General features: G+C 38.5%; 1 protein-coding gene across 12 annotated transcripts in view; it reads left to right on the top strand.

Moving 5' to 3' along the window:
• The window catches only part of COBLL1 (cordon-bleu WH2 repeat protein like 1), a 166045-nt gene extending 161410 nt beyond the window's left edge, over positions 1 to 4635 (top strand). For all 12 annotated transcript variants that reach the window (XM_070508014.1, XM_070508013.1, XM_070508009.1 and 9 more), the window contains one exon: positions 4193 to 4635. In XM_070508014.1, the coding sequence (XP_070364115.1) occupies positions 4193 to 4294 (102 nt within the window). In that variant the 3' untranslated portion in view covers positions 4295 to 4635. The remainder of the gene's footprint in view (positions 1 to 4192) is intronic.
• The last annotated feature ends 9152 nt before the right edge of the window (positions 4636 to 13787 follow it).

The following is a 13787-nucleotide window of genomic DNA, read 5'->3' as shown; positions in this document are numbered from 1 at the left end:
TCAAGGAAATACAATGTAAAAACACAAGGAAGTACCATATCACACCCTCAAATTAGCAAAAATGTGTCAAAATAGTAAGAGTTGTCAAGGACAGTGAAGCAATGGGAGTGTTTCTGCTGTTGGTGGGAAAATACATTGGCATCTAATTTGTAATATCTAGTAAAATTAAAAATCTCTTACCATGTTACCTTAAAGAAGTACTTATGAATGTGCATGAAGAGACATATACAAAGTGTTCATGACAGCCTTGTGTATAAGAGCAGAAAGGAGCCCTCACCAGCACTCAACATTGGTAGTTATTAACATGACAGACTTCTGTACAACTGTCAAAATGAACAAACCAGAGTTATGCATGAAAACATGGATACATCTCAAAAATAATGAGCAAGAAAAGCAAATTGTGGAAAAATGTGTGTTTTATGATAGTAGTTATGAATAGTACAAAATATGCAAAATGATACTATTAAGCATACTGTTATGGCTGTGTATATAGAAAGTAAAATACACAGGTTTGGTGGTGGGAATGAAGAAATGAGGATTGGACTGGGGAGATTTACAGGATGCATCAATTGTGTTTGTAGTATTTTATTTCATGCCACTTGAAAACAAAGTAGTTTTATTCTAGATTTTAGCATACTTGAAATAGTTTATAATTAAAATATTTTTTAAAAATCACATAGGACTCGGGAATATGTACATGAGCCATTAATACACACACATTCTAAAAATACTGCCTTCTCCACAAAATTTCAGGAGAAAAACGTGTGCTACCCTCTCTAGTCAATTGGGAAAGAGATTTGTGACAGGTAGTTTTCACCAGTTGTATCTCAAGTAATAGCAAAATTAAGATACAGGAATGGTCTAGAAACAAAGTTTGATTTTCATATTTAATTTTTGGCATCTAGGCATTTTGCTTTTCCTTTTTCCCCCATCAGGTTATTTCTTCATAATACATATTTTAAAATTCTCCAGATTCTATATAAATTGTAGGGTACAAAATGAAATATTCTCTTTTCTGTCTCCAGCATCTCAGTCCCCTCTCGAGAGATAACCACTGTGAGTGGTTCGATATGAATCCCTGTATAGGTGTACTATTTACATCCAATATATATCTATAGGTTTGCTTTGGGCTTTGGTGTTTTGTGAGGTTTTGTCATTGTTACTGGGTTTTTTTTAACATTAAAAAAAATCACACTCTAATACCCTTTAGCAACTTGCCTTTTACACCAGTGGTGTTCTGGAAGAGCTTTTCTTTACACATAGACAGATCCACTCTATCATATTTCAGTTTCCAATTCTTCTGTTGTTTGTTTCTTGCAGTGGTACATAGTTCAGGCTAGAGCCAATATACTTGGGTTCAATCACAAGTCTGCCACTTACAAGTCATGGGATCTTGGGCATATCACTTATTTTCTAGATACCTCCTTTTTATCTCTGAAAAATTGAATTATTAATATACCTACCTCATGGGAATGGTTGTAAGGATTAAATGAATTTTTAAAGTGTCTAGCATATAATTCGTTTTAAAAAGCTACCTATTTTTAATACTACTATTAGTGAACAAGTATTATTTATTTAATATACTTGCCATCCTTCTAAAGAGTGACCCTCCCTCTCATTTGAAGGCCAGATCTGGCCTTGGCCACCAGGCATGGCAACCGAATCCACACTCTGCCACCTGATCCAAGTCCTTGAATGAGACCAGTCTTTTTCCTGAGACATAAAGTTGCCTATACTGGAAACTGGAAGAGTCCCAACTAATACAATTATTTGTCTAATGCCAGTTCGTTTTCTCCCCACTACCAGTAGATACAATAAATACAAAAATAGCCAAGAATCAAACATCATTTTTACTGTCTATTGACTTTGATAAATGACTTGAAAGAAAAGGGAACTTGCAATTAGAGGTCACAATGAAGATTTCCATGGACAGAAGCTTTTTTTCTGAGGTTATTTTTGAAGTAAAAAATAGCTCATTTATTTGGTTCTTCAGAGTTTACACAGAACTTTTATGCTATTTGATCCACATATGGAACCAAAAAAGTACACAAAGAGACTGCTACTTTACAAAGGTCACTCAACCAGACAAGTGTCAGAATCCCAATCTGATTTCCAGTCTGCTCTTTCCGAAAGCCAGACTTTGCAAATGATGAGGAAAATGGTGCTAGATTTCAAGGGACACCAAAATAGTAACCTGCTTATTCTGGATCTTCAGTTGGTCTTTTTTTCTCTTAAATGTTACCACTCTCCTGCAAGTTTTCATCTTTAACACCTCACACTCTTCATATGGATAGATGTATTTTGTTTATGGCAAGAAAAATGCCACCATGTGCTCCCTCAGAAGAACTTTTCTGCAGGTATTTCGAGAGGAATTGTGAAACATTCTGGTAATTTGTGTAGAACTGTTGGCATTTCTGCTTCACAAACTGGAGAAATTCATTTGGAAGTCTTGCAAATTACTCATCTTGGAGAAGAAAAAGTGCTACAATACCAAACAAATTTGTAGTTTTCAAAACAAGCAACTTCTTTACTTCCCAATTCATGTTTATGTTCCTACCCAGCCCTTGTGGTAGATTATGGTGATTGCCCCAATTCTTTACCTCACCTGCATCCACGCCTTTTGCCATGTGACTTTGCATTTCTTCTCACTAAAGAGACAGCTTATTTCTCCACCCATAGAAGCAGGTTTTGTAACTAATAGAATGGGGTGAAAATGACGCTGTGCCCGTTCTGAGATGAGGCCTCAAAGGCTTGCATGTTTTTGCTTGCTCGACCGGTGCCTGAAATGTTGCCGTGAGAAAGACATCTCTGTTAGCTGAATGGGCCTTAGAAAAGGCTGAGAGGTGCCTGGAGGAGAACTCACAACTGAGGCCAGCCTAAAGCATTCTACAGTCAGACCCCCAGACGTGAGCAAGTTCAGCCAAGACCAGCAGGGCCGCATAGCCACCCCATAGCTGACTCTGATGTGTGGGCGATGAGTGCTTACTCCCTTTCATGGCTGGTTGTTCCACAGCATGAATGTGGCAATAGATGCCATATGCTCCCTTAAACTCTTTCACATATGACTCGACCCCTAATCAAAAATTTACTCAATTTGTTCAGGTCCACACACCCTTTGTCCCACAGAGTCCCACAGACTATTTACTAAATCCAACAAATACACACCTCAGGCTCACTGTCTAGCTCCCAACTATTTCAAAACAATTCTAACTTAGTAAGCCCTTTATTATTTGTAGTACAGAAATATTTTCTCTCCCTTTCTCTATCCTTCTGTCTCATATTAACTTCAGATCTGGTAGCATGAGAGCCCAACTATCAAAGAGGTCCACAGCCCCCTTGGAAGCTCTTTGGATTTGTCCATTTCGTAGAATTGCCAGACAGAATACAGGATGCCCAGTTAAATTTGAATTGCAGATAAACAATGAATTACTTTTTAGTATAAGTGAAACCAGCAAACAGCCATTGATGATTAAGTAGGTAGGAACTAAAGGTTTTTTTTCTTTTTGCAATTACTGATTGTAGCTTTTAGCTGTTTAACCCACCAATTGTTAACTATGCTGTTTAGGCAATATGCTATCTGACTCCCACTGGTTTCCTATAGATAACATCTCCCTGGAGCCTGGGTCACCATGGTAATGGGTGTGTGAGAGGTTTTTTCAGGAATTAGAACCCTTTGTCCACTTCAGGCCAGTTGAGACCACCAACCCATCCACTGGGCCCATGAAGATGCCCAATAAGCGACCTTTTGGCATCAAGAAGCTAAAAACTCCTCCCTCAGATCATGCCAACGCCACCATTTTGTGGACATGCATCCTATGAAGAGGCGTGGAGTCTGACTACACTTGTACAGATCATCAGTTACCTCACTTCTCCTCACCCCCAACCACCTGTCTCCACATTTCAGACCACCTCCCTCATACCCCATAAATATCCCTGAGTCCCCATTTTTGGGGAAGCAGACTTGAGACTCCTCTTGCTTCCTCACATGGCTGCCTTGTGATTAAAACCCTCTCTCTGCTGCAATCTCATCGTCTCAGTGTTTGGCTTTCCAGGTGGCGGGCAAAAACGAATCTGGGACAGTAACATAAGTATGTCCCATGCAATATTTGAGACATATTTATACGAAAAAATTGTTTTTCTGAACTTCACATTTAACTGGGCATCTTGTATTTTTCTTTGCTAAATCTGGCAGCTCTACTGTTTCATTGAAAATCTTGAAGGAGTAAACAGAAGCAAAAAGGAGCATCCATCATGTGGAGAAAAGAGAGAAGCAAGCAGGCCCAGGCTCAGCTAAGTCAAGAGAGCAAGAAGTGGCATTATGGAAAAGAGTAGTTCAACCTTTGTTCTCCTTGATAGTTCACCATCAGAGTAACCCTCATGTAATGAGTGTGGAAAAGTTCATTGAAGAGTTCACAGTGAAGAAACCCTTTGGATGACTTCTGTTGGTGGGTTTTAGATAACTTCAAATCATCAGGAAATAATATACTTAACAAATTCTGCTAATATCCTCATTAACTTCAGCATTATTATTATGAAAATTGTTATAACAATTGTTAAATCTAGGTGGGAGGTATGTGGTTATAATTATACATGATTTTTAACTTTCCTGCATGTTTGGAATTATTCATAATAAAGTTGGGAAATAAATTATTGAGACATTCCTATTATTGCAACCAGCTGCACTATACACATGTCGGGAGAGAGAGATTTAATTTGTGGTCATTTGTTTCCCTTCTACAAATTAAGAATTTTCAGCAAGTCAGGGTAGATGATGCGAAGCAAGTATTCATTTGGCAAAAGCAACTTGCTGTCAGCAAAGTTTATCGAAGGGTTTTATGGTTCAGTCTTAACTAAAAAACGTACACTCCAAAATCTGACTGAACACAGCATTATTTGTAAGAGGGAGGAGAGAAGTGAGGAAAACAAAATTTAAGTACCACCGATACACCATTCACTCTGCTGGGTGACCTTTGAGGTGGATTTTATCATATTTCTTACACTTGAGGCCCAGAACAGCTAAGGAACTCACCTAGGGTGGTTCTGAGGTTGAAGACAGATATTTGATTCCATGGCCCCCATTTTTTCTACTATACTCTGCTGCCTTTTTCCAGTCAAAAATTTGTGCTTGAACAATCTTCAAAAAGTTGTTTTTTCTTTGCAATGATTGTCTCTTATAGAGCATATCCATAGCCTTTGTAACCTGATCTCAATTGCCTGAACCTGGGAAAAATCAAAATGTAGTGACCAATATTTCTCTGAGACAAGTTATTCTGCCATTTTGAAACTTGAAGGATGGCTATTAATTTTGCTGGGTGTTATGCAACATCCCCAGTGAATGTTAATTGAGCACCTCATAGAGCTGCTGGGTATTTAGACGAGAGGATGGCCCCTGCCCTCAAGGAGTTCAGAATCTAAGCCAGAGAGAAGTGACACCAATGTGAAAATGTGGAGTAACACAATTCAACAAAGAGTAACACAACTCAATAGTGCATGAGGTGTCCCAAAGGAATATCTGGTAGATGTAAGGGGCAGTGAAGACTTTATGACATAAACAGGAACCATGATCTGGACTTCCGAAGATGGATAGGAGTTGGTAATATGAATATAGGAGGAGAGGTGTTTAAGCTGAGAATGTGAGCGAGGACCCTGAGGGTAGTGGGCATATGGTGAGTTTTGTTAACAGAGTCTACATTATTCTAGAATGGCAAGTTTGCTCGTTTGTTCAATGAGTATCTGTTGACCATTTTCTTTCCACCAGGCATTGTGCTGGGTGGTAAGGAAACAAAGATAACCAAGACACAATTCTAGTCCTCCAAGAACTATAAACTAGCAAGAGTTTATGACACATGGTCGTAAAAGAAAAGTATGCTAGAAAATTTAATTGCCTGTTTTTCCACTGGGTCATTGTCTTTTTATTTTTGATTTTTCGGAGTTCGTTATATATTCTTGATACCAGCCCATTATCAGTTATGTGTATTGGAAATATCTTCTTCATGTTTGTAGCTTGTTGTTTCCTATTCTTTAAGTTGTGGGATTTTTTTTGCTGAAGAAGATTCGCCCTGAGCTAACATCCATGCCAATTTTCCCCTATTTTTTCGTCATGTAGGCTGTCAGCACAGCGTGGCCACTAACAGAGTCGTGTAGGTCCACACCTGGGAACTGAACCCAGGCTGCCAAAGCAGAGCATGTCGAACTTAACCACTAGGCCACCAGAGCTGGCCCTTTAAGCTGTGTTTTTAATGAAAAATTCTTATTAAAGTAATTAAATATATGAGACTTATGGCTAAGATTTTTTGCATCATATTGAAGAAATCCTTCCCTAACCTGAGGTCAGAAAGGGGTATTCATTGATATTTTATTCTGAAAGTTTTAAGGTTTTGTTTCTTAAATTTAAGGTCTGGATGCATCTGAAGTTGATTTCTTGTATGGTATGAGGTAGCAATCTGTTTCCCCTTTTGCCCCCTATATCAAGGGTCCATTTTTCCAATGCTATTTGTTAAATAACCATGCCTTTCCCCAATGACCTGACACCAACCCCACCATTTTTGAAGTTCTTGAAATGAATTGGTCTGTGTTGGGTTCTTTTTTTCTGTTCCATTGGTCAAGACGTCTATTCCTGCACCAATATCGCACTGTCTTCATTACTATGGCTTCATAATAAGCCTTTATATGTTGAAGGGAAGTCGCTCCTTTTTCTTCTCCTTCAGAAATGCCTTGGCTGTTCTTGGCTCTTTCCTCTTTTTATATAAATTTTACGATAAACTTGTTAAGTTCCACAGAACATCAATGGGAACTTTACAGAAGAGTTAATGTTTCTGGCTAATAAACACAAAGAATAGCTCAACTTCATTAGTAATCAAGGGAAGGCAAATCAAGACCACAAGGAGATACCACTTGAACATATTGACACAAATTCAGAAATCTAATAATGCCGTGTTGGAGCAGATATGGATCAACAGAATCTCATACACTGCTGGTGGGAGTATAAATTGGTACCAACACTTTGGGAAACAGGATGGAATTATATCATATTTAATATTTGCACATATCCTTTTACCTCTCTAGATCCAGTCTCCAGCCTTCTCCACGCTGCTCTGTGTTCTTGGAAGCTGACCTTTATAATCTTCATCAGTGGGTTCCCTCGCATTCTGGCTTCTGGTTGGGTTCAGCCAGTAAGAGATGCTGGCAAAACAGGTGGAGAGTGAGGTCAGGGTTTTTAGTGAGATCAGCTCCCTCTGTGACAGGCTGTGGATTCGCTGAGTTCTTCTGAAAGCTAGAGCTCTGTTGAGTAATCCTCTCCTACAGCTGCATCTCTCCTCTTTGGGTTCCAATAATCATTCTCCCCCCTTATACCTCTTCAGGGATAGGGGTGGTTATGGCTCCCTGCCCTTGCTAGTCCTAGCAAGCTTCATTATCCTGTAATAGTGCCTGTAGTAAACTTTCCTCAATCACTACACAATTTGATCTTGTTCCTGCCGGGACTCTTATTGGTACAACCTAAAACTCAACAATTTCACTCTTAGGCATATGCCCAAGAGAAACCAAAGCAGGAATGCATTCCAGGAAACACATTCAAGAATGTTTGCAATACGCTTTGGTAATAGCAAAAAAAAAAAAAAAAAAAAGAAAGAAGGAAAAAAAGGGAAAGAACACAAAGCCAACTGTGATATATTTGCCCAACATAATATTATACAAAACTGAAAATTAGTCAACTATAACCACATGCAACAACATAGATGAGTCCTAGTAACCAAATGTCAAGGGAAAAAGTTTGAAGCAAGTCATAGAAGGCAAAATATAGCATGATAACCTTTTCATAAAATTAAAGGTCTATTGTTTATATGTACATATATGTGCTAAAACTTTTAAAAAGTGAGGCATGATACACACTAAAATTAGGACAGTGATTACCTCTGAGAGGGAAGAAAGAGGATAGGATCAGTGTAGGCAAGGAGCACTTGGGTAAGTTATTGGTAATTGTCTTTTTTTAAAAAAAAAATGGCAACCAAACTAACATCTGTTGCCAATCTTCTTCTTTTTTCTTTTTTTCTTTCTTCTTCTCCCAAAAGCCCCCCAGTACATAGTTATATATATATTTTTAGTTATGGGTCCTTCTGGTTGTGCTATGTGGGACACTGCCTTAGCACGGCCTGATGAATGGTGCCATGTCTGCGCCCAGAATCCAAACTGGTGAAACCCCGGCCACTGAAGTAGAGCCACTCGGCCACAGGGCTGGCCCCTGGTGATATTTTATTCTGTGTTATGAATTGGATTGTGGACTGAGGGATTAAAATTAATAAATCGGTTAAATAAAAGTGAATGTATAATTAATTACTGTTAAAAATGAAAAGTGGGTTTAGAAAGTCTGGAATTTTATCCTAACAGTCTAAAATTTATCCTCTAAGTAATCTTCTGAACTTTTTGTGTGTGTGTGTGAGGAAGATTGTCACTGAGCTAACATCTGTGCCAATCTTCCTCTAGTCTTTTGTATGTGGGATGCCACCTCAGCATAGCTTGATGAGTGGTGTGTATGTCCCTCCCTGGGATCCAGACCCGCAAACCCTAGTCCCAAAGTGGAGCATGCGAACTTAACCAGCAAGAAATGGACAAAAGCAGAAATTCAGAAGTTAAGAATCTTTGCCAAAATCCAACTGTGAACTGAGGGAGTTGTGGCCCTAGGCGTGGCTGTCGCATCAGAAGAGAATGGGAAGGAAAGAGAAGCAGGGCTAATAACTGAGAGAGTGTTCTTGGTGGAAATGCAGAGGCAAAAATAAGAGAGGACTGAAATAGAAGGCCAAGAGTTAATAATCCAGGAATCCAGTAGCTTTCCACAACAGAATTTTTGAAACCGGCATTTTAAATACGGTCTTTTAAGGAGATAAGAAGAATGTCAAATCAATTGATGCTGTCTATAGTGGCTAAATTTATGCTAAATGATACAGAATGCCTCCATTTCTTGGGCTCTTCCCAGTCCTTACTACGCACTGGGAATTGATAACAAGACCAAAGCTGTGACACTCCAAATCACCACTGGGTTGTAGATGCATCTGCTAGATCAGATGTTTTTATCTAACTGATAGATATTATCCACGTTTGGTTTTTTGTGGTATTTTTTTTTTTAAAGATTTTATTTTTCTCCTTTTTCTCCCCAAAGCCCCCTGGTACATAGTTGTATATTTCGTTGTGGGTCCTTCTAGTTGTGGCATGTGGGACGCTGCCTCAGCGTGGTCTGATGAGCAGTGCCATGTCCGCGCCCAGGATTCAAAGCAACGAAACACTGGGCCGCCTGCAGTGGAGCGCGCGAACTTAACCACTCGGCCACGGGGCCAGCCCCGGTTTTTTGTGGTATTTTTGTGTTTTTATACCAGGAGGAGTATATTAAAAGATAAAAGGGACATCCCAGATGAAAAGGTTAAAGAAACTCTATTCCAAATGACAGTGTAAGTTGTCACTGCTTGAATGTCAATCATTATTAAATTCAGAGCACACTTCTATAATCAATATTTCTCTTAAATATTTTAATAGTATCCTATTTCATGCATTTGATAAAAATAACCAATCTTATTAGTGAATTCAACCCTGCAGGTTGTTAATCCCAGGACTCTATTTATACAAATTATTTTTCAAGTTTATTTCCTATTTTTATCTTGTCCTTCAACTGCGGTATAGTTCAGGGTTACCTATTTTTAGCGTACTCAAGTACCACACGGCGGAAATGCTGTAACACTTCCCTATATGCCCGCGGCCGTCCTGGACTGCACCTTCCCTTCCAGCAGGCGGCCCGGGCTTATATTATCTGTGTCTTCCAATTGAAAAGATGAGCCCAAAGTTTCCCATTCACCCATCATAAAGAATATCCATGTTGTTGCAAGAAGAAAAAAGAAAGGAAACATAAGATATTTTGATTACCCCTATATTTTAGAAGAGACCTCGAAAAACTTGTCTAAAAATAGGATAAGATTTTTAATACAAGTGCCGATGATAAAGTAAATCATTGTTAATAACCCTGGAACTTTTGACTCACTCTTTGTCCAGTCTTGATTTGGGGAATCCTAATGTGAAAATCGTTTTGTTTCATTTTTTAGGAAAAAAAAAAAATCAGAGAAATAAGCTTGACTTCTTGAAGAGTCTTTGACAGCATTCTTTTCTTTTTAAATCCTCGTCTAGATGAGCTGTCTGTGGAACAGCCAACAGTCATTTAAATATGGATTTAAAATCTGCCTTAGACATTTTTGATATGTGAATGGGGGCCAAAATGCCAAGTGTGTTTAGGGATATCTGGTTAATATAATTTTTTTCTGCTTTTTCTCCCCAAATCCCCCCAATACATAGTTGTATATCTTAGCTGCACGCCCTTCTAGTTGTGGCATGTGGGACGCCGCCTCAAAATGGCCTAACAAGCGGTGCCATGTCCACGCCCAGGATCCAAACCAGCGAAACCCTGGGCCGCTGCAGCAGAGCATGTGGACTTAACCACTCAGCCACGGGGCCAGCTCCACTGGTTAATATTTTTGCAGATTACCCACATAGGCTTGCTTCTAGAAGGCTGAAAAGTGGAATCAGAAGAAGAGAAATGAGTATGTAATTATGACGTGGTGTTGTGGAGTAAGATGATGGTGGTTGGGTAAATGGAAATGTATGTTTCCTCCTTCGGAACCATCAGGCTGTCAATGCCATCTGTTGCATAATGTGAGGAACAACTGAGTTCCTCTTCAACAAACACTGGCAGTTGGTCTTTTCATTTCTTCCCAGAAGTACTTGCTCTTATCAGGATAAAGGTTGGGAGCATAACAGAGATTTGTGCCTCAAGGAATGCAGCAAAATGAAATTAGGATTGTTTTCTTGAAACTTTAAGTGGTCATAGAGAAATGAGAAGAAAAACGGAAAAATTAATTATTCCAGGGCTGTGTGCTCAACACAATGTTCGTGACGGGAAATTCCACTTGCTACTCACTTGAAAGGGTATGTTCACCCTGGAAATAGCAAAGATTTAGAGACTCAGTCAGCAGGGCGTGGAATAGCATAGCGAAATGTGGTTCTGTTTGGTTCCAAAGCAGAAGAAAATGACACGTGAACATTTAGAGAGATGTTACATCTCTGTTACCTTGTTCACACTATACTTCCCTTACCACTTAACGTAATTGTAATTTAAAAGTATTCATCCAATTATTTATTTAATGACTATTTCCTACTACTAACTTTTATTCTCCATGAGGACAGAACCATATCTATCTTGTTTATTCTCCATTCATAGTCCATAACACATAATAATAACAGCAACTAACACTTATTTTCCCGTATGATATGCTCTTCAAAATGCTTTATTGATATTAATCACTTAATCTATAACAGTAATAGCTATTATTGTTATTATCTCCAACTTACAAATGTGGAAACTGAGGAACAAATTACCCAAGATATATCTAGTAAATAGAACAGAGCATAACCCAGGTACTGTGACTCGATTCCTCCTTCTTCTATATGACCTGTCGTCTTAGGCAGGCATTATACATATTTGTTGAAACAACAAACGAGCCATTCAGTAAGTTACATTTTTTTTTAGCGTGGCTGAGTAAAATAGATCATTTGAAGTTTTATTCTATCTCTCATTAGAAATATTGATCCACCTCCCTGCAAATGTTGTAAGAAAATAGTGGTAGCCAATAGTATTGATGGCATAATAATATGACAATGGCCAAGCTTCAATCTCGATGTAGCTATTATAGAATTTTCTCAGATTCTAAGAAGATATCAAGCAAATGTTGGTCATTTAGATTACATTTGCTCGAAGTAGCCTTGATTTCCATTTAAACATATTCTGCCATCAATACACATAAATACATTAAAAAGCACAGAACTCTTCATAGTACTTGTAAAAGTGGTTTACACACTTAGAAATTCACATAAGTGAGTTCATTAATCTATCCTAAAAGCATTTATTAAGTGCCCACTCTGTAAAGTACTGTGGCTTCTAACCAATTCCCCACCCCTCGCCAAGCCTTTATTTTTAATTCTATGGAAGAGAATAACTCTGAAAGGCCACTTTCTCTGAGTTTGTATTCATTGTGTATTTTAAGCTTGACTTGATTATTACTTGTCTCCATTTTGACAGATCTCCATAAGGGAACAGACAATTTTCACTATCTCATAAATAATAAAATTATTTTAGACTCATAAGGAACAATAGATATTATGTGTACTAATAAATATGGTTGCTTGTTCCAAAATTCTACTTCATGATATAAGTTTAGTAACATTTGACTGGGGAGAGGTTTCATTGCCTTTGGTAGAATCAGTTTCCTTTGGGAGCACAGAGAGTCTTGAGTAAGGTGCTGAGGTTTGCATGCTGGACCAGGACACCAGAGAGCTGAGTTCTAGTCTTGGTGAATCCACCAACTTACCTGGAGATCTTATCCAAGTCACTGAATTCTCTGAGTCGCAATTCCTTCACCGGCAATACCCAGGTTCTGTTAAATGACCCTTGTCTCTTCCAGAAAACATTAATTTTTGTGAATCATCACACAAATACTGTGAATTTAATAGTAACATGTTTTAACATAGCCATTTTAAGGGGAAAAGAAACCTGTCCTTTCTTGAAATCTAGATTCCATCTAAGTGACCCTGTTTCTCTATGAAGAAATAGAATGAGCTATGGGGAAGTGACTTGTGTAAATGATCTCATTCAGAAGGCACCGAGGGGACAGAGACTTGTCATTGCCAAGTAAGTCACATTTAAATTCCCTCACGCCTTGAGAAATAATGTGAGGGAAAGTGCAAAAATAGCACAGTCATTCCTTTGGACCCAGTTGACTCCTAGGCCTCCGGAGAGCGCTGCAGCTGTGTATTCATCTATATGCAAAGAGAAATCATAAGAATCATCTATATTTGACACATGGTGCTTTTCTATATAGCAGGGTGCTCATCTAACAATATATTTTACGCTAAGACTTTCAGTGACGAAAGATCCACTATGCACATGCTTTGTGCACAGCTACAGACACATATTGAAGATGCTTTTTACCCCTGCAATACGGAAAATTGCAAGAGCACACAGCCACGCTAAACCATCCAGAATGAAAATAGAGGCAGCTGTATCTGATTGAAACCATGGAGAGAATTGAGATTGACAGAGTTGCAGGGCTAGGAGGTTAATGAGTCCATAGTCCTGCCTCCAGGCAGAACTGTCCTGAACCATTCCAGGCAAATGACAGCTCAGCCTCTTGGAAAAAAAAAATTTCATAACGTGCTTTGGTAACATATTCCATCATCTAAATGTCCTTATCCTCATAAAGTTCTGAAAGCAATATAAGTCCACACTCTGCTCTGTTTAATCTCCATGTTGACAGATATAGAGAATAATAAATTGACAGAAACGTCAAAGATGATGAGAGCCTTAGAGACGGGTCACAGAATGGGTTATCATCACCTTTCCAGAGACCTCAGAGGAGAGAATAATTAACACATCTGTGGATTGTGGTTCTAGTTACGGTAATATTATGGTTCCAACTATTCGTTTTTATAAATAAGATCAACTATTTATTGAGTCACTAAATGAAATTTTGCCTTGCACGTCATAGCAAGGACCATAGGTTTGGCAAACCCTTTCTTGAGCTGAAACATGTAATAAAAAAATAGGTTCTTACATTAAAAAAGCGAAGGAAATACAGATTGGTGTAGTAAATGGACCCATACTTCTTTATTTACTAATTTTTTTTTGCTAATAGGTTTCCAATTTATGGATACTTTCTTACACACAGTACTTCTCATAATAGATTACTACCTGTCTT

The sequence above is a fragment of the Equus asinus genome, chromosome 4 (assembly GCF_041296235.1).
Source record: "Equus asinus isolate D_3611 breed Donkey chromosome 4, EquAss-T2T_v2, whole genome shotgun sequence".
Taxonomy (NCBI): Eukaryota; Metazoa; Chordata; class Mammalia; order Perissodactyla; family Equidae; genus Equus; species Equus asinus.
This window is presented reverse-complemented; position numbering and strand designations above follow the sequence as displayed.